Genomic DNA, 20,351 nt, shown 5'->3' on the forward strand with positions numbered 1-20,351 from the left:
ATACCATGGACTTATACAGAGGTAAAAAGATATTCTGTCTTATTCTCCAGACCCTTTTAATAATTCCTAACATTGTTTGCTTTTTTGACTGCTGCTGCATATTGACTGGATGTTTTCAGAGAACTCTTCAAGATCTCTCGAGTGGTAATAGCTAATTTAGTCTATCATTTGGTACGTATAGTTAGGAATCTTTTTTCCAATGTATTTTCCAATGTCTTTACTTTGCATTTATCAGCATTAAAATTCATTTGCCATTTTGTTACCCAATCACATAGTTGTGAGATCCTTTTGGAGTTCTTCAAAGTCTGCTTTGGTCTTAACTATTTTGAGCATTTTAGTATCATCTGAAAATGTTGTAGGTAAAATAGGATTGGACCAAGTATAGACCCTTGAGGAAATCACTAGTTACCTCTCTCCATTCTCAAAATTTACCATTTATTCCTACCATTTGTTTCCTGTCTTTTAACAAGTTACCCTTATATTGCCCTTATATAAATCCATGGTATGCTTACATCTTGAATACTGCGTACAAATGTGATCTCATCTCAAAAAAGATGTACTAGCGTTAGAAAAAGTTCAGAGAAGGGCAACTAAAATGATTAGGAGTTTGGAAAGGGTCCCATATGAGGAGAGATTAAAGAGACTAGGACTTTTCAGTTTAGAAAAGAGGAGACTAAGGGGGGATATGATAGAGGTCTATAAAATCTTGACTGGTATGGAAAAAGTGAATAAGAATTTATTATTTGCACAATATAAGAACTAGGGGCCACCAAATGAAATTAATGGGCAAACAAATAAAAATAAGTTCTTCACACAGCACAGTCAACCTGTGGAACTCCTTGCCTGAGGAAATTGTGAAGGCTAGGACTAGAACTATAACAGGGTTTAAAGGAGAACTAGATAAATTCATGGAGGTTAAGTCTATTAATGGCTATTAGCCAGAACGGGTAAGGAATGGTGTCCCTAGCCTCTGTTTGTCAGAGGGTGGAGATGGATGGCAGGAGACAGATGGATTATTACCTGTTCAGTTCACTCCCTCTAGGGCACCTGGCATTGGCCACTGTTGGCAGACAGGGTACCGGGCTGGATGGACCTTTGGTTTGACTTGGGATGGCCTTTGTTATGTTCTCACCAATCCATGAAAGGACCTTCCCTCTTATCCCAACAACTTTCTCTAAGAGATACTGGTGAGGGCCCTTGTGCAGTGGGTGGTCTAATGGTTAGGACACTAACCTGGGGCTTGAAAGAGCAGTTAACATTTTCGCTTGGCTACAGCTTCCCTTTGTGGCTTTGGGCATGCAACTTAGGAACGAGGTGTACCGGTAGTTCAGAATAGGAAGCCTAATCCGAACTACCTAGCCGCGGGCACGGAGTCCGAACTAGCGGGAATTTAAAAATGGCGGCGCCCGGCAAGATGCAAATGAAGCCCGGGAAATTCAAATCCCGGGCTTCATTTGCAACTTCGGTTGCCTATATTAACCACCCTAGTTCGAACTAGAGTGGTAGTGTAGACATACCCCTACTCTCACTGTGCCACAGAAAATATTCGCCCTGGCCGGCCTCTCAGGGGTGGTGAAGAATAAGTACAGTAAAGATTGGGAGAGTCTCAGATGCTGCAGTCTGATATTGAATTCCCTTGTAAATTGGGAGCCTAATTACCTTTGAGAATCTGATCCTGAGTTTAAGTGATTTATCAGTGACAACACCGAAAGTTTGTCTCCAGAAACAAAGCTGAGCTCCAGTACGTTCTTATCTGGCAACAGAATGGCTTAGGCAGCAGGGCACAGCACCGATCTGGTTAGGGTACCAACACACTTGTGTGCACAATGCTCTTAGTTATATAAGCACACAGCACTGGTATTAGCCTCCTTAGTCAAGCATGGAGACTGAATTAGCTAGGAGGGAAGCATGAGGCTCTGTCAAACCCAGAATTAAGTTTTAATGGCACTAAACAGTAACGTTTACCACTTTATTTCACCTCCTGGAGCAAAGAAAGGCCACACATGAACGTCCTGCTTAGAAGCACATTCAAAACTCAGTTCTAGGTGGATGTAGACTGAATTAAACAAATCCAGAAGACCCTGCAATTAAGTCACTAGACACTTTGCAAACCCAGGGAAGTATATGGTAAATGGCACTGAAGGGTTTTGGCAGAATTCTAGAGTAAAAAATTTTTTTCTAATCAAAAAACAAACCCAACAACAGCACCAGTTGGACTCCCCCAAGGCCTCACTCCCCTGAAAGAGGCACCAGATGAAAAGTTCCCTAATTTCTTGAGCTTTAAGCAGGAACAAGCTGCCCTCCATGGGGTCTGGCTCATGTACCATAAGCAGTGATTCTACGTTTCCATAATAAACCCCCCCAAATTCTCCAATTAAAAAAATAAGAACCTCTGTTTTTTATCAGGAGTAGTCCCATGGCATTTAGAGATTAACAAGAATATACAGTATCATGAGCTTTCATGGACAAAACGCACTTGAGCGAAACTGTTTTTCCTGCAATTTCCCAAGCCACATTATATACCGTTATCTGTCAAACAGTGTTTTATAGATAAAAATAATAAATATAAGCAGACAGTCCAAGCCCTACCAACTCTCCCTTTTATCCCAATTTGTGATTATTTGATCTGGCTGCAGTCCCAATTAGATCAGCAAATCGAGGTTCTACAGTGTAGTTTTTTTTTCTTCTCACAAAATGTAAAAACTAAAGATTCTCTGTAAAAATGCAAATTCCACATTTTGCCAATTTTTCCCCACAGCAAATGGATTTCTCAGATCCCTAATCACGAGAGGGGAAACCTGCTCAGCTGACAGGAAGAGCCACCACTCCAAGAATAAGGTGCTTACATGGTTAGTTATTTAACACAACTGATTTATTTCACTTCCTGCAGTGCCCAGTTAAGTGCTCTAGGGACACACATTCAGTTCACATGCAGTGGAGGACAAGGGTCCCCCAACAAACTTCTCACCCAAACCCCAGCTCCCAAAGGAAGGGGATGGGAGTTCTCTTAGCAGCTCAGCTGTAAGCCACCACAAGAGCAAACGGACCTGGCCACATGCTCTGAGGAGCAAAAGATTCAAAACTTCAGGAAACTGAAGCAGATTCCACCTTTTCCGTGGCCTCTCTGAACATCCCTCCACCTCCCTTCCCTTTGAATAGGCTGGGGACATAGGTGCAGGAGCTACAGATGCTGCTGCACCCACTGAATTAAGTTCCCCTTATTTATATACAGGACTTACAGTTGGGTCAATGGCTTTCAGGCCCCTCACTATAAGCATTGTTTCGGCAGCCCCTGGCGGGGAGAATTAAGCTTGGATTGTCTGCGCTACCGGCCATAGCACAGGGAGGCAGGCCAGCCTTGCAAGTGTTCAAGACAGGATACATTTAAGGCTTTCTAGGTTAAAACCTATGCTTTAAAGAGGCCACTAGTATCTGAGACCACAAGTCACATTCCTTTTAAAAGCCACTCAAAGTTGCCTGTGAAGGAGCTAACTCCTCCCAGCAAGAAATGCTCTGTGCTGCCACCACATGGAAACAGGGAGGAGTCACCAACTGGAGCCTGGGCACAGGCTGGGAGGGAAACCCAAAACCGTTCCTTTGCTTTCTGCAGAGTCCGTGCATGAGACTCTAATCATAGCCCAGGTTCGAGGGGGCTCCCCACTGTTAAATATTTCTCCAGGGCAGGAGCCATACTTCACATGAACAATAGGACAATGTCTTAACTGTAGGCTTCTTGCACAAGAACAGCTGTTTTTGTGCAAAAACTTGCGGAGCATCCACACTACAAGCCCATTCTTGTGCATGAAAGGTTACAGTAGATCATCAGAAGAGCGGGCTTTTTGCACAAGAATTATTTCTCTCCCCATGAGGAATACGCCTTTTTGTTCTAGAGCTCTTGTGCAAAAAGGCTAGTGTGGACAGGAACAGGCTAAAATGGCCATCAGAGCTTCCTTGCGCAAGAGAGCATCCACACTGCCATGGATACACTTGCACAAAAGCACATCTCTTTCACAAGAGCACATGGCAGTATGGACACACTTTTGTGCAAGAAGCCAGCAGTGTAGTCGTAGCCTAGGTGCTGTAAGGCATGGCCAGAGGCAGCCAGCTCCTGACTCTCCAATTGGGCAGGAAATGCGCCAGTCTCCTGTGCAGTGAGCAGAGATCAATACTAGCATGCAACTGGCTGACGTAAATCATTAAGACTCTTTTAACAATGATTGAACCTTTGGATAGAAGTGATTTTTTAAAAAGATTGGCAAGTAGCCAGAGCACAGACCTATTGTTCCAGTCTGTGTAGTGAATCCCATGTGTACCTTCTCTCTGTAAACAATATCGCATCACCTGTAAGACAGATGGGCTATGTCTACACTGCAGGCTTTTTGCACAAGAACCACTGTTCTTGTGCAAAAACTTGCAGAGCATCTACAGTGCACACGTGATCTTGCGCAAGTACATTTACAGTACAGCGTTGGAAAACAGGGCTTCTTCCGGAAGAGTTATTCCTCTCCTCTTGAGGAATAAGCCCTCTTGCACAAGAGATCTTCCACAAGAAGGCAGTGTAGACAGGCAACATGAATTTCTTGTGCAAGAAACCCCTATCACTAAAATGGCCATCAGAGCTTTCTTGCGCAAGAGAGCGTCCACACTGCCATGGACACACTTGCACAAAGCACTTGTCTTGCGCAAAAGCTCATGGCAGTGTGGATGTGCTCTTGTGGAAGACCTTTTGCACACAAACTCTTCTGTAAAACAGTTCTTGCGCAAGAAGCCTGCAGTGTAGACATAGCCTTGGAGGAAATAAACAATTTGCAGTTAAGTCCTAATATTTTACTTCACTTCTCAATTTCTATAGAAGTGAAATAAGAGAAAAATATCTTCACTGTTACCTACTGCTCCTGCCAGAAATCCTATAAGCACTGTGATTTAAACCAGTGCTTTGACTCCCAGTGCCTGCCAGAATAGTTTTGTGATGGAGCAAATTTTATTTTTCTCTTACAGAAGGAAACCCTGATAACACTCATTATCTGAGCATCTAGGAGCCCTGCATCCAGTCATTAGATGCTGAGAGAGCCCCATGCAGATCCATGGGAAGGTCATTCTAAGTATTTTTGCAGAGTTCTAGATTACATACTAAATGCATTTTCTGACATGAAACCAAACTTGGTACTTTTGGATAATCGAAGCATTTTATGCAGGCAACAGCTATCCTCATTAACCCAAGTATTTGATCATTTTAACCTTAGTTTTTATTTAATTTTTTTTCTCTTTTCCTGGTCAGAATGGCACCTCCTCAACTTGCCCAGGCTTCATCCCCCTGAAGGCATCGACAAAAGGTGCCCAGTAGAGCCTAGTTTCTTGAACCTTCTCTGGTAGCCTACTCCTTCCTGAGTCTGGCTCATGTATGATGAGGCCAGATGGAATCTGCTCAGCAGCGAGGAAGTGGGACCTCTCCAAGAATAAAGTGCTTACATTCACTGTGCTGGATATTACGGACCTCAATACCATCTGGCACAAGTGAAACTACAAATTTCAAGAAAACTAGAGTCACACTTGGCCTTTTCTGCATGGCTGTTAATGGGTGAGGGAAATAAGCCCTAAGACTTTTGGGCAAAGTGGTATAATTACAAAAGCTGTTACAGAGAAATAACAGAAGATTGGGATACCACATTATCAAAGTCTCACATGTAGAGATCTAATCCTTCGTTAGGTCAACTTATGACCACTGCACCAATTATGCAACGGTTTGTGTCCACACTAGATGTTAAATTGCATTTAAATCAATTAGTCAATGGAATTTGTCAATTAGTTGGGGGAAACTGCGGAGCCATAAAGCGACTAGTTGAGTCACTGTCAAGTATCCGATAAGCTAATGTTTGTCGACTAGTCACTTACATCCCTAGTCCATGCTAGCCTAATTCTGTTGGTGGTGTGCATCCCCACCAAGAGCTCTTTCATTGGCTTAGAGGGGCAGTGTGGGGTACTGAGAGCCCAGTCTTCCAACTCTGTGCAACTACCTACCAGAAAAGGGGCAGCTTCCCCAGTTCCTGGTGGGGGAGCTGAGGGCAGAGGGAAGTAGAGGGCAGCATGACAGACAGCAGAGACCAGGGGCAGCAGACAGGAGCACAGCCGTGAGCAGGGAACCCAAAGAGCTGCCAGATCTAGCTGAATCTTCCCCCTGCCTCCCACATCTGTCCTAGGGTGATAGGCCAAGCTCTGATCAGCTTTCTTGTCAATTTCTGGCTCCAGCAGGGAACTGTGGAATTGACAAGAATGACAGCCAACAGCGAACGTAGTCTCTCTCCCCCTAACTATGCAGACATAAGCCCTACACTCCCTTGGAGGTGCAGTTACTATGTCCGTGTAATAGGCCACTTACATCAGCAGGAACAAAGCTATCATGTGGACCCTGACAATCAGATCAACATAAGCTGCCTTGCATCAACCTAACTCTGTAGTGCAGACCAGGCCCAAGTAAATCATGGGAGAAGATGCTAGAGGATGTCTAGATGTCTGTTCCTAGAGCTGATAATTAACCAAATTACAGGCTATCAGATGCTGTGGGACAAAGCAGAAATGGTTTGTGTTAGCATTTTACATGAAAGACTGGAATGAGGGGCAGCTGAACTGAGCTGCTGAAGTCCATTTTCATTTCTTGGTCTTTACTCTTGGAACTCCTTTTGTAGTGGTCAGGTAAGGACAACCCATCCTCTTCCACAGCTGCTCAGAATGCCTTCGCTGCTCCAGCAAGGCCACTTTACTTGGTGAGGCCTTGGAAGTTGGGCTCCGTACACTGTGGTAACGCTGCCTGCTGGTTCAGCAGCTTGTCAAGGATGCTAATTTCAGCATCTCGTTTCTCAATGTTCTCAGATGAAGTCCAGGACATGTCATGCTGAAGCTTATAGGCACCAAGAAACTCATGAGGACAACTGTCCCCCCATTCCTATAGAAAACAGGAGACATGTTCAAGTCAGGATTTGGTCTCCCAAGAAATTCAGCTGTTACACAGATTGCACACAGGTCTGTATACTAGCTCTATCGGCACTGCAAGATTTTAGTATTCAGAGTGCTGTCACTTTCTAACAGAGGACCTGGTCTAGTTTTGAAAGTTTGTTTCCTTCTTGTGGCATTATTGGTTGGTTAATAACCCTCCAAAGGAAAAAGCTGTACAAGTGCGTTTGAGAGGTGGACAATAGCAAGCAAATACAAACGGAAGGTGTATGTTTAAAATAGTAAAGCATAGAATAACTATGCATATGATATCGGGGAGGGGAGGATGGGACACAGGATTTTGCCTAGACATCTATTGGGAGGTAGGAGGGAAGAGACAGGTAACCAGAGTCATATGAGTTAGAGGAGTCAAGCAAACTCAGTTTGGTTTGGAGTGCTGCAACACCCAAATGCTGGTTTCAAAAACTTAAACCAAATAGCAGGCTACTTGGAGCCTGTGATCACCCAGGTACGAGCGATTAAGCAATGCTGCTGGCAACTGGTAAGACCCATTACCATATTTTCCAATACAAGCTCTGCACAGTGACAGAACTGACGTGACAGTTGGGAATGGTCCTGTTTTGGGCAGGGGGCTGGACTCAATGACCCCCGAGGTCTCTTCCAGCCCTAGGATTCTATGACAGGGCAGTACTTAGCTAACTGGAGGCATTTATTGCCATAGGCCTCACTTACTACAGGAAAGACTGTGCCATTACAATCTGCTTTTATTAAAGAATGTGAATGGATATTGGACACTTCTGAGGTAGAGTTGTGCTCTCTCTCTGAGGAAGTCTGTCAGAATAACAACATCATGAGCAAAGCCCCAGCAGGCTGTGATCTGTACTTGAGAAATCACCAAACAGGTGTGTAACGAGCAGCACTCAGAAAGGGGCCTACTTAGAAAGCTGCTGCCAGGAACAGGGCAGGAAGGCAGAGATAGTGTATCATAGCACAGCATGTCATAGGTAACCCTCTTGCTACGAGACAAGAACCCTCAACCTCACATTTCATGAAAACGCCAGAACTTCTTTAGCTCAGACCCCAGCAAAGGCAGCTGTGGCTGGCTGGACCAGGGGAGCTTCTCCGAGACATCCTCTCCCCCACACTAAGTGTTAAGTGCCCCAGTTTCTGAACACATGAAATGCTGAATCATGAGGAGTCAGTGAATCAAGTTGTGGGCTTAACCACTGGCAAAGGTTGTCCCAAGGAGATTCACTGACTTGGGGTTCAGAGGAGTTGGACCTGAAAGCATGAGAGTTAATTCCTCCAGGAGGGGACTTCTCAAAATCTTCCAGTCAGTTCTCAGGACACCCTGGTTTTGGGGTTCGGTGGGTTTTTTTTTTTTTTTTTTTTTGCAGGGGTGAGAGCTGCATTCTAAACAGCTTAACTCCTTTCAGGTATCAGAGGGGTAGCCGTGTTAATCTGAATCTGCATAAACTAGAAGTCCTGTGGCACCTTACAGACTAACAGATGTATTGGAACATAAGACTTCGTGGGCAAATACCCACTTCATCAGATGCATATATAATCTATAAGGTGCCACAAACTCTTTTCAGGTTCTCTCAAAGGCTATTTCACAGTCCAGTTCCAAAGCCAACCTATGAGCACAAATGAAGTCACCAACAAAAACTATGCTTATGAAGAGCTTAAGCCTTCACTGAGAGACCCCAGAGCCAGCCCCCGATACATGTTGGCCACACCCCCCTCATGCTCACTCTGATTCCCATGTACCTGAGGGGAAAGGATGGAAAAGTATCTCTGGCCATTTTCCCGCCTGTAGAGGTAGTAGATGTTTCCTGGTTTCTTCACAATATTGCAGGCCACATGATGCAGATCAGCATCTCTGGTAGCTTCATCCAAAACCTATACACAACAAAATTATAAGACTCCTGGAGCCCCCTCTGAAATCAACACAGCTGAAAAGAAAAATGCAACACTAAACACTTCAGACTCTAGAACATGCACCCAAACAGCAACAATTCTTCACCAAGAGCAGTAGGCTGCAGATGTGGAAAGGAACGGAAGAACCTTCCTCAGGCTATGGCTGCACTATGAACTTTTTCCGAAAGAGGAAATGCAAATTGTGTGCTCATTTGCATATCTTGCACTCTCATTTGCATAATCTCTTCCAATCTTTTGCAGACGAGGTTTTTGCACAAAAAAAGCACTGTATAGATGGCGCCTTTGTGCAAAAACCTCTCCCGCAAAAAGGATCCGAGAAGAATATGCAAATGAGCACAAGATATGCAAATGAATGCTCCAATTGCATTTCCTCTTCCAGAAAAGTTCATAGTGCAGCTGTACTCTCAGTGAGGCCTGCTCAACAATGTGAGCTGATTTGTGCTAATGTGACTCCTCCCTTGGAGCAACCAAACTAGATTCCATCTAAGGGACCTGCTAGAAAAAGGCCACGGGTTTATTAGTGAGCACAGGGCTCAATAGCTCCAAAGTAAAAGTTCCAGCACTTTCTTCTTAGAAGTTGAGGGAAAGGAAAATAAGTGTTAACTCTGAGGCTTCCCTAGGAGTCTACAATGGCACCTCTGGGCTAGTAACTGCTAATAACAGATCACCAAAGACTCATGGATACAGAATTCAGGGAAGCCACACAGATTTTTGTCTTTACTAGACAAAGCACCTGACTTTCACATGAGTTCAAATCTGTCTCAGGATCATAAATCAGTCAAGGAGCTGAGATCAAATCTACTATGGGGGGTATCTATAAGAAACTGTGTTCTTAACCAGCCAGACAAAATTCCCCCTGTGAAAATCATGGTACACACCCATCCTTGACACTGCTGCTACTTTTGACACAGTCATACCAACCACAAAACTTGGCCCTCCAGTGGCTTTTATAATAGTGTCACCTTTCACCAGTCTGGTCATTCAATCAGTATCTCCGTTGATGGACCACCCTCCTATTCTCTACAGGCACCCCAGGCCTACATCCTAAACCCAAGCCTCTTCTCCCTTAACATCCATCCTGTCTGGAAATCTATCTACTCACATGGCTTCATTTAGCATTTTAAATGAAGGGAGGAACTAGTAGGGGAAGTAGAGGTGGGTGACAACCTGGTAAGCAGTGATCATGAGATGGTAGATTTCAGGATCCTGGCCAAAGGAAGAAAAGAGTAGTAAAATACACACCCTGGACTTCAGAAACCAAACTTTGACTCCCTCAGAGAACTGATGGGCAGGATTCCAAGGGATGCTTACATGAAGGGGAAAGGAGTCCAGGAGAGCTGACAGTATTTTAAAAGAAGCCTTATTTAAAGGCACAGGAAGAAACCATCCTGATGCGCAGCAAGAAACACAAATATGGTAGGCTACCAGATTGGCTTACCAGGGACATCCTTGGTGAGCTTAAACACAAAAAAGAAGCTTACAAGAAGTGGAAACTTGGACAGATGACTAGGAAGGAGTATAAATATATTGTTTGAGAATGCAGGGGAGTTATCAAAGGCGAAAGCACAACTGGAATTGCAGCTAGCAAGGGATGTAAAGGATAACAAGAAAGGTTTCTACAGGCATGTTAGCAAGAAGAGAGTGATCAGAGAAAGTGTGGGGCCCTTACTAGATGAGGGAAGTAACCTAGTGACAGATGATGTGGGAAAAACTGAAGTACTCAATGCTTTCTTTGCCTCTGTCTTCATGGAAAGGTCAGCGTGCAGACAAATGCACTAGACAACGCAGTATTGGAAGCAGGTGGGCAGCCCTTGGTGGGGAAAGAACAAGTTAGGAACTATTTAGAAAAGCTAAACATACACAAATCCATGGGTCCAGATTTAATGCATCTGAGGGTACTGAGGGAGTTGGCAAGTGTCATTGCAGAGCCTTTGGCCATTATCTTTGAAAACTCATGGAGATGGGGAGAGAACCCGGATGACTGGAAAAAGGCAAATGTAGTGCCCATCTTTAAAAAAAGGGGAAAAGAACTACAGACCAGTCAGCCTAACCTCAGTCCCCGGAAAAATCATTAAGGGAATCCTCAAGGAATCCATTTTGAAGCACTTGGGAGAGTGGAAAGTGATCAGGAACAGGCAACATGGATTCACCAAGGGCAAGTCATGCCTGACCAATCTGATTAGCTTCTATGATGAGGTAACCGACTCTGTGGATTTGGGAGAGTCGGTGGACATGATATACCTTGATTTTAGCAAAGCTTGTAATACGGTCTCCCACAATATTCTTGCAAGCAAGTTAAGGGAATATGGATTGGATACATGGACTGTAAGATGGATAGAAAGCTGGCTAGACTGTTGGGCCCAACGGGTAGTGATCAGCAACTCAAAGTCAGATTGGTGGTCAGTTTAGCGGAGTGCCCCAAGGATCTGTTCTTGGACTGGTTTTGGTCAACATCTTTATTAATGACCTGGGTGAGGGGATGGATTGCATCCTCAGCAAGTTTGTGGATGACACTAAGCTAGCGGGGAGAGGTAGATAGGCTGGAGGGCAGGGATAGGGTCCAGAGTGACTTAGACAGATTAGAGGATTGGTCCAAAAGAAATCTGATGAGGTTCAACAAGGACAAGTGTAGACGGAAGAATCCCAGGCATTGTTACAGGCTGGGGACTAAATGGCTAAGTAGCAGTTCTGCAGAAAAGGACCCGAGAATTAAAGTGGATAAGAAGCTGAATATGAGTCAACAGGGCGCCCTTGTAGCCAAGAAGGCTAATGGCATATTAGGGTGCATTAGGAGGAGCATTGCCAGTAGATCCAGAGAAGTGATTATTCCCCTTTATTTGGCTCTGGTGAGGCCACATCTGGAGTAGCGTGTCCAGTTTTGGGCCCCCCACTATAGAAAGGATCCAGCGGAGGGCGACCAAAATGATGAAGGGCTGGAGCATATGACCTATGAGGAGAGGCTGAGGGATTTGGGTTTATTTAGTCTGCAGAAGAGAAGAGTGAGGGGGGATTTGAGAGCAGCCTTCAACTTCCTGAAGGGAGGTTCCAAAGAGGATGGAGAGAGGCTGTTCATAGTAGTGACAGATGGCAGAACAAGGAGCAATGGTCTCAAGTTACAGTGGGAGTGGTCTAGGTTGGAGATTAGGAAAAACGCTTTCCCTAGGAGGGTGGGGAAGCACTGGGATGGGTTCCCTAGGGAGGTGGTGGAATCTCCATCCCTAGAGGTTTTTAACTCTCAGCTTGACAAAGCCTTGGCCGGGTTGATTTAGTTGGGATTTGTCCTGCCTTGGGCAGGGGGCTGGACTTGATGACCTTCTGAGGTCTCTTCTAGCTCTCTGATTCTATGAGGACAGGTCTAGTTCTCCACTCTGCAAAATATCCAGGGGAAGATTTAGGATTCTGTAATCAAAATTAACTTGATATAGCTAAAACCGAGCTTCCCAAACTCTCTTTACTACTGCCCTTTCTGTCACCTGACAATACAGTCTGCGAGTGACTACACTCTCCCGCACACCACACATTCAGGCTGCATGCAAACCTTGTTGCTTCTTCCTCCGTAACACCAACGTCGTTAGCTTACATACTGGAGCACAGTTCTGTGGTAGGGGAGGTTATGTCACAAACAGTGTTTACTTCAATTTTTTCCATCCATGTGTGGAATACATTTTTTCCATCCATGTATGGCATACATGGAGTGCACTGAAGCATGTGCAGATGTGCACCACCAATAGAAACACATGCTGCTGGCTGTGGGTGCTCTGCTAATCAGCTAGCTGGCCTTCACACACTTCTCACTATTCCTGGAAAGAGAAACATTTCTTGGACAGATGGAATGCATTTCAGAAGGTACAACTGTTCTGCTGTCTGGTTTTTCCCTGCTCTCTGTACCATGAAATGGATACACAACTACAAACCATGTACCATTCCGACAGGTACTAGGAATCTGTTTAACCTGCAGGGTTGACAGATAAGCACTTATGTTAAATTCTTCCTTACCTTCCGGGCCTGCTCCTGCAGATACCGGATTTGTTCAGCTATGACAGTCAATCTGTTACAGGCATTAGCTCGGATGAATTCATCTCCCTGTTAAGAAAGAGGGAAATTTTAATAAGCAGACTTTAGGGGAAATTGACTGGATCTCACTCTCTACAGAGAGATTAGTTTCTACAGGTTTAATGCCTCCAGCTCCACTCGCACCATCTTGCCCTGTGACCTCACCAAAACTCAAGCTGCTTATTCCAGGAAATGTTCTAGAAACCACACAGTGTGCACCACTATCTAAAGACTAGTATGAAAACTTGCCACATACAGCCTGCGTTTTGCAAGTACCTTCTGAAACTACATGATGAGGTTTATGCACTGAAACAGGAACTGAGAGCCAGGAAAGTAGCAGCTGAAGATGCACTTCCTTTGCAGGTATCTATTCTTTCTTTAAAAACAGGAAGTCCTGCAGTATCTTACAGACTAACAGATTTAGCTGGGCATTAGCTATCATGGGCAAAGACCCACTTTGTTAATATATGGAGTAGAGACTGCCCAGGCAGGGATAAATATACTAGCACAGCGGTTCCCAACTGCCGGGCCGCAGACTGTTGCCGGGCCATGGTGGCAGCCAGAGCTCAAGCCGGCTACCCTGGCGGTTCAGCTCCCGCAGCTGTGGTGGCTCAGGTAGCAGCAGCAGGAGCCTCCCTCTCTCCCCCACACTAGGAAGGGAGGTGCATGCTGCCAATGGCATGCAACAGGAGGTGCTTCCCACCCTCCTTTCCCCTCAGTAACGGTGACCAGTCGGGGCTCCAGACACTGCATCCATGGGGATACGAGACGTGCTTGGGGTGGGAGGGGGTGCAAAGGAGGAGGGTCACTCCCCTTTCCCACACATCAGTAGTAGCCATGTCCCCTAGAGAGGGCAGCCTCACTCTAGGGAGTGCAGGGGTGATAGGTGAGGGTGCGGTGGGATCACGGGGCAAGAGGGTGTTGGCATGGGCTGCAGGGGTCAGAGATTAAAGGGTCAAAGGGCATGGTGGTGTCAGGCACTGGGTAGCAAGGGACTGGGCTAGGGCTAGGTGAGCTGGTAACATTTTATTCATATTCATTATTTGCACAATTAATATGCAAATACAATGTTACCAGTCTGCCAAACGTCTGTGAATGGGTTTGCTGGCTCACGGCATAAAAAGGGTGGGAACCACTGTACTAGCACATGAAAGGGAATTACCTTCTCAAGTGGAAGACCAGTACTAACTAGGCCAATTCAGTCAGAGCAGATGTGGCCCATTCCCAGCAGTGAGGAGGAAGTGTGAATCCCAAGAGAGGGAAAACTGCTTGTGTACGGAGCCAGCCAGACCGAGATTAGCGGTGGCAAGTTTGCTAATGAATTGTAGTTCTGCCGTTTCTCTTTGAAATCTGGTTTTGAAGTTTTCCTGTTGAAAGAGGCCATCTTTACAACTGTTCCTGAGCGTCCAGGGAGACTGGAGTTGAAGAGTTCTCCTCCCTGCTTCTGTATGTTATCATTCTTGGTGTCTGATTTGTGTCCACTTATTCTTTTGCATAGAAACTCTCTGGGTTGGCCAATATACATGGCAGAGGGGCACTGCTGGCACAGATCACAAGAGCAGATGTGCAGTGAATAACTGCTGACATGATCAGTCCTATTATGGTGTCACTTGAGAAACTGTCCCTCTCTTGCATCTGACGAAGTGGGTCTTTGCCCACGAAAGCTTATGCTCCTACACTTCAGTTAGTCTATAAGGTGCCACAGGACTCCTTGTCGCTGTCCCTCTCTTGGGATTCACTGGTTTGGACTCTGCTGTCCTGCAGCCAGGTTCTCAGTTATGTGCCCCTCCCCTTTTAAAGTCCTGGGAGGTTTTGAAACTGTTCTTCCTGTTTGCTTGGCATGGAGAGCTAACAGCAGCAGCTGCCCCACTGATGAAGCTGGCCCTGGGTAGCCTGGAGTACACTGGAGGTGGCAGAGTTCCTGGGTCTGCAGGGAAAGGAGTTGCCACAGCCCTGCTTCAGTCACAGGAGATTCCATCTTGACGGTCAAATTGTTCAGGGCCTGGAGAACAAGGTCTCTGACAGCAATACCCAGTGTAAAAAAATAATAATAAAAAAACCCATCAAGGCGCTGAGGCAGGAGTACCAGCAGGCAAGGGAAGCCAATACACGCTCTGGTACTGAGCAACAGACATGCTGCTTCTACAAGAAGGGGCATGCCATTGTCTACACAGTCCACACCTGCACAGCAAAGAGCCCCGCGGATACTTTGGGAGGGCTGAGTCACTGGCCACTGGAGCAAATCCAGAGAATGAGCAAGTGGAGGCAAATGAGGATGAGGGCAGGCGTCAGAGACCCAGTGGCATGGGCAGCCCTTTCGGACTTTGAGCAGACTAGTCATGCCCAGCTGCCCTGGTCTAGAGAGCCTGATACAGGGGAGGCAATGGCTAGGTAATTACTCAGTTTGCTCCAAGACTCCAGGGACACTTAAGCTTTTTTAATCAGGCTAGAAAAGGTCCTGAAGTAACCAGTACAGGAAGAGTTGCTATCTGCTTCTCATTCCCCTGTACAGCTAACCAAAAAAGGGCCCGGCACAACAGTTTGTTTATGGACACCAGGCAGTCCTGTGAAGCCTCCATAGAGATTGCCAGGAACCCTTCCTGGAGGTACTCTGCAGTCTTCTCCCAAGATCTCTGAGGAGGGCTGCCTCTTTTCTTCTGCTGCATCAAGACACTGCCACGTTACTGGGAAATTACTTCAGCGGGTACTACTGCAGCGCACAGGCTAGCAGAAGAATCAGATTTGCAGCTCATGAAATGCTGAAGGTTCAGGTGCACCGTGTTCATGACAATACCGAAGAGCAATCCGGAGTCCATGCTTCCTGACACCGAGGGCAGGCATGCAAGTGACAAGGGCTACTGAAAAGCAGCACAAAATGTACTATGATGCCCATGGAATGATGAGATGTATAAAACGGCATCATGAGATGCAGAGCCTGCCTCTTTGGGGCACCACAGATGCTTCCCAAAACATCCTGTGGTAGGCAGTGGTGAGCTGAACAGTATGACAGCATTAGGGATGTGAATGGTTAAACAGGTAAGCCTCACCCTTATTAACTGAGGCTTACCAGTTCTGGTTAACAAGAGGGGCTGAAGCAACAGTATGGGGATATAGCTCAGTGGCAGAGCCTTTGACAGTAGATTAAGTAGTCCTTGGTTCAAATCCAAGTGCCTCCTTGAAAAATTTTGTCCTGCCATATGAGCAGGGGACTGGACTCGATGACATCAAGGTCTTTTCAGTTCTTGTTTTGTTTGAATACTGAGCTATAAGGGTTGCAAGGAATGTGGCAGACAGGGTAAGAATTCAAAATGATACTAGCAGACTGTAGAACAGAAGAATGACCATACTAGGTCAGACCATAAGTTCATCTAAACCAGTATCCTGTCTGTCGATAACTAAATGCCAGGTGCCTCCCCTGAGGCAATAAACATAAGAGGTAATCATCAAGTGATCTATTCCTAGTTGCTCATTCCCAGCTTCTGACAGACAGAAGCTAGGGATATCACGCCTGCCCAGGCTGGCTAATAGCCATTGATGTTCTCCATGAATTTCTCTTTTTTGAACCCAGTTATAATCTTGGCATTCACAACATCTTCTGGCAAATAGTTCCACAGGTTGACTGTGTTGGGTGAAGAAATACTTCCTTATTTATGTGCTTGCAAATCTGCTGCCTATTAATTTCATTCTGTGATCCCTGAGCCTTGTGCCACAGGAAGGAATAATTGTCCTTATTCACTCGGTCATGATTTTATAAACTTCTATCATATGCCCCTCTCAGTCATCTTTTTCCAAGCTGAAAAGTCCCAGTCTTAATAATCTCTCCTCATAGGGCAGCTGTTTCATACCCCCAAATCATTTTTTTTGCCCTTTTCTGAACCTTTTCCTATTCCAAATATATCTTTTTTGATATGGGATGACCACATCTGCATACAGGCAGTCCCCGGGTTACGTACAAGATAGGGACTGTAGGTTTGTTCTTAAGTTGAATTTGTATGTAAGTCGGAACTGGTACATATTGTAGGGGAAACTCTAGCCAAACATTTGTTTTAGTTTTGGATAGCATAGGGAAAGGTTAACTCCCCTCTAATGTTTGTTTTGCTGTCTGTTCCCCTGTTCAGAAGCTTTCACATCTATTTCTGTCCCTGTGACAAACTCAGGACTAAAGGAGTAACTCATCAAATACCAAACAGCTCTGCACCATGCTTTGAGCTAATAGCTTTATTTCCACACACCACCCAGGGTTCTAGGAGGAGGGTCCTTTTTTTGCTAACACAATGAGGCCAGCACTTTGTTTGTTTTGGTGGAGTCTTTGTTTGCCCAGGGAGCCCAGCATGTATAGGGGGAGGAGGGGCGGAGAGGCTGCTTTTGTCTGCTGTTCGGCAGCCTGTTGCTCAGGGGAGGGGGCAGCCTGTTGCTGGCAGGGGGGGAGGGGGAGGTGTGCAGGATGCGAGGCCGCGGGGGGGGGGGGGGGGGGGGGGGCAGCGGGCGTGGGGAGGCACTTTTCCTCTGCCTGGCAGCTCTGCGGGATCCCTGTCCCTGTGGCCAGCTGCTGCAGGCAGAGGCCAGTTGGAGCCGGCCGAAGAGGAGGAGAAGGTGGATTCTAGGACCCAGGTGAGCGAGCCCCGGGGACGCTGCTGCGCTCCAGGAGCCCGGCATGTATAGAGGGGAGGAGGGGCAGAGAGGCTGCTTTTGTCTGTTCGGCAGCCTGCTGCTCAGGGAAGGGGGCAGCCTGTTGCTGGCAGGGGGTTGGGGGGGGGCAGCGGGCGTGGGGAGGCACTTTTCCTCTGCCCGGCAGCTCTGCGGGACCCCAGTCGGAGCCGGCCGGAGGAGGAGGATCCTAGGACCCAGGTGAGCGAGCCCCAGGAATGCTGCTGCGCATGTGCGGGAGTTGCCTCACCCCGTTCGTATCTAGGGATCCGACGTAAGTCGGATCCACGTAAGTCGGATCCACGTAAGTCGGGGACTGCCTGTATATAACCCACATACCTAGTGTGGTTCACTGTTCTCTATAGTGGCACTTAGACCACTTACAGCAAGAGATAAGAACAAGGGAGCTATTCAGCCTAAGCTGAGAGCCATGGAGGCTGCTATACTAAGCTCCATAGTCCCAGATTCAAAGCAACCCGGTGGTAGCTACACACACAGTATTCAAGATATGGATGTACCATGGGTTTATGATAGAGGCAATAAAATATTCTGTCTCTCTATGCCAGGGGTAGGCAATAGTTTTAGATAGGAGGGTCACTCCAAAATTCTGAAAAGTGGTCGAGGGCCACACTCTTCTGTGATATTAATGGAGATGTGGGAGTTTGGAATGGAGGTTGGATGCTGAAGGGAGCTTGGGGTAAGGGAGTGTGGTACAGAAGGGAGACGGGCCTCAGAGGAAGTTGGGATGAAGCACACGGTTGTGACCTAGGTCAGGGAACTGGAGTTCAGGGGTTTGGGATATGACCAACGGTAGGAGGGGATTGTGATATGAGGCAGGAGATTGGGGTGCCAGATCTGGAGGGGGGGGGCCGGGGGTATAGGTGTAAGAGAAGGACAAAAGATTTTGGGGGGGGGGGAAGGGTATGAGAGGGGTGGGGGGGGGGGGGTGAGACAGAAAAGGGCTGCAGTGCCAGAAGCAGGCTGCGGCCAAGAAACTTGTCAGCTGCCAAACTAGCCTGCCTGGCAAGCTCAAAATGTTTCCCAGCCTGCCGGGCCATGTGCTTCATGAATAAGTGAGCCCAGGAGAGAGGGTGTGATTGTCTTAGCTGCCTGTCACCCCACCAAGCAGCTGCATCGGCTGGTTACTGCCAGAAACCGGCCAACGGGAATGTGCTGGGGGGGGGGGGGGTGGTTCCTAAAACTCCCCCCTCCCCTCCAGTTTCAAAACAATAACGAGCCCTGCACCCACTTTTCTGCGACCCCCCCCCCCCCCCTCACCTTCTGCACCTGCTGGGCCAGCGCCACCAGATCGCCGGGCTCCGCGCTGCGGCGGCCGGCACCGCGCGCCACCAGGGGCCCTGCGGAGACAGCGCGGCGGCCAGCCCGTCAGCGAGCACCCCCCCCCGGCCCGCTCCCTTCCCCTCGCCCCCCCCCGCCCGCTCCCTTCCCCCCGCCCCCCCCGGCCCGCTCCCTTCCCCCGGCCCGCTCCCTTCCCCCGGCCTCCCCCGGCCCGCTCCCTTCCCCCCCGCCCCCCCCCGGCCCGCTCCCTTCCCCCGGCCCCCCCCCGGCCCCCCCCGGCCCGCTCCCTTCCCCCCACCCCCCCCCCTTCCCCCGGCCTCCCCCGGCCCGCTCCCTTCCCCCCGCCCCCCCCCCGGCCCGCTCCCTTCCCCCGGCCCCCCCCCGGCCCCCCCCGGCCCGCTCCCTTCCCCCCACCCCCCCCCCTTCCCCCGGCCTCCCCCAGCCCGCTCCCTTCCCCCAGCCCCCCCGGCCCGCTCCCTTCCCCCCGCCCCCTCCGCCCGCTCCCTTCCCCCGGCCCCCCCCCGGCCCGCTCCCTTCCCCCCGCCCCCTCCGCCCGCTCCCTTCCCCCGGCCCGCTCCCTTCCCCTCGCCCCCCCCGGCCCGCTCCCTTCCCCCGGCCCCCCCCGGCCCGCTCCCTTCCCCCGGCCCCCCCCGGCCCGCTCCCTTCCCCCGGCCCGCTCCCTTCCCCCCGCCCCCCCCCCGGCCCGCTCCCTTCCCCCGGCCCCCCCCCGGCCCCCCCCGGCCCGCTCCCTTCCCCCCGCCCCCCCCTTCCCCCCGCCCCCCCCGGCCCGCTCCCTTCCCCCGGCCCGCTCCCTTCCCCCGGCCTCCCCCGGCCCGCTCCCTTCCCCCCGCCCCCCCCCGGCCCGCTCCCTTCCCCCGGCCCCCCCCCGGCCCCCCCCGGCCCGCTCCCTTCCCCCCACCCCCCCCCCCTTCCCCCCGCCCCCCCCGGCCCGCTCCCTTCCCCCGGCCCGCTCCCTTCCCCCCGCCCCCCCCGGCCCGCTCCCTTCCCCCCGCCCCCCCCGGCCCGCTCCCTTCCCCCGGCCCGCTCCCTTCCCCTCACCCCCCCCGGCCCGCTCCCTTCCCCCGGCCCGCTCCCTTCCCCCCGCCCCCCCCGGCCCGCTCCCTTCCCCCGGCCCCCCCCCCGGCCCGCTCCCTTCCCCCGGCCCGCTCCCTTCCCCCGGCCCCCCCCGGCCCGCTCCCTTCCCCCCGCCCCCCCCGGCCCGCTCCCTTCCCCCGGCCTCCCCCGGCCCGCTCCCTTCCCCCCGCCCCCCCCGGCCCGCTCCCTTCCCGCGCCCCCCTCACTCACCCGCCGCACCTGCGGCCGCCTCAGCCCGGCCGTCCGCCATCGCCGCGATGGGCGGGGCTCGGCGCGAGGGACGTGGCTGGCGAGAGGTGGGGCCGCCCCAGGCCTGCGCGCTAGTGCCGACGGGGCGTGGCCCGAGGGGGCGGGATTCTGTCGGGGGG

General features: G+C 49.5%; 1 protein-coding gene across 2 annotated transcripts; it reads right to left on the reverse strand.

Annotated features, from left to right (window-relative positions):
- Nucleotides 1-1,955: 1,955 nt before the first annotated feature.
- C23H1orf50 (chromosome 23 C1orf50 homolog) lies at nt 1,956-20,322 on the reverse strand. Of its 2 annotated transcripts, none has more exons than XM_075906854.1 (5): nt 20,194-20,322; nt 18,868-18,947; nt 12,886-12,972; nt 8,719-8,850; nt 1,956-6,940 (listed from the first exon to the last, which is right to left on the reverse strand). In XM_075906854.1, the coding sequence occupies exons 1-5, from the start codon at nt 20,231-20,233 to the stop codon at nt 6,755-6,757; spliced, it is 525 nt and encodes a 174-aa protein (XP_075762969.1). In that variant the 5' UTR covers nt 20,234-20,322; the 3' UTR covers nt 1,956-6,754. The 2 variants fall into 2 exon arrangements, with proteins under 2 accessions (XP_075762969.1, XP_075762970.1); XM_075906855.1 differs by having other exon boundaries at nt 20,203-20,265.
- Nucleotides 20,323-20,351: the final 29 nt, after the last annotated feature.

This window comes from Pelodiscus sinensis, chromosome 23 (genome assembly GCF_049634645.1).
Source record: "Pelodiscus sinensis isolate JC-2024 chromosome 23, ASM4963464v1, whole genome shotgun sequence".
Classification (NCBI taxonomy): Eukaryota; Metazoa; Chordata; order Testudines; family Trionychidae; genus Pelodiscus; species Pelodiscus sinensis.

Bases quoted from the DNA above. Each gene is read 5' to 3' on its own strand.
- C23H1orf50 (XM_075906854.1), bottom strand. From the start codon at position 20,233: ATGGCGGACGGCCGGGCTGAGGCGGCCGCAGGTGCGGCGG. The intron at 18,948-20,193 runs GTGAGTGAGGGG...CTGTCTCCGCAG, and splicing joins GGCGGCCGCAGGTGCGGCGG to GGCCCCTGGTGGCGCGCGGT. The intron at 8,851-12,885 runs GTAAGGAAGAAT...TGTTGTGTATAG, and splicing joins TGCAGGAGCAGGCCCGGAAG to GTTTTGGATGAAGCTACCAG.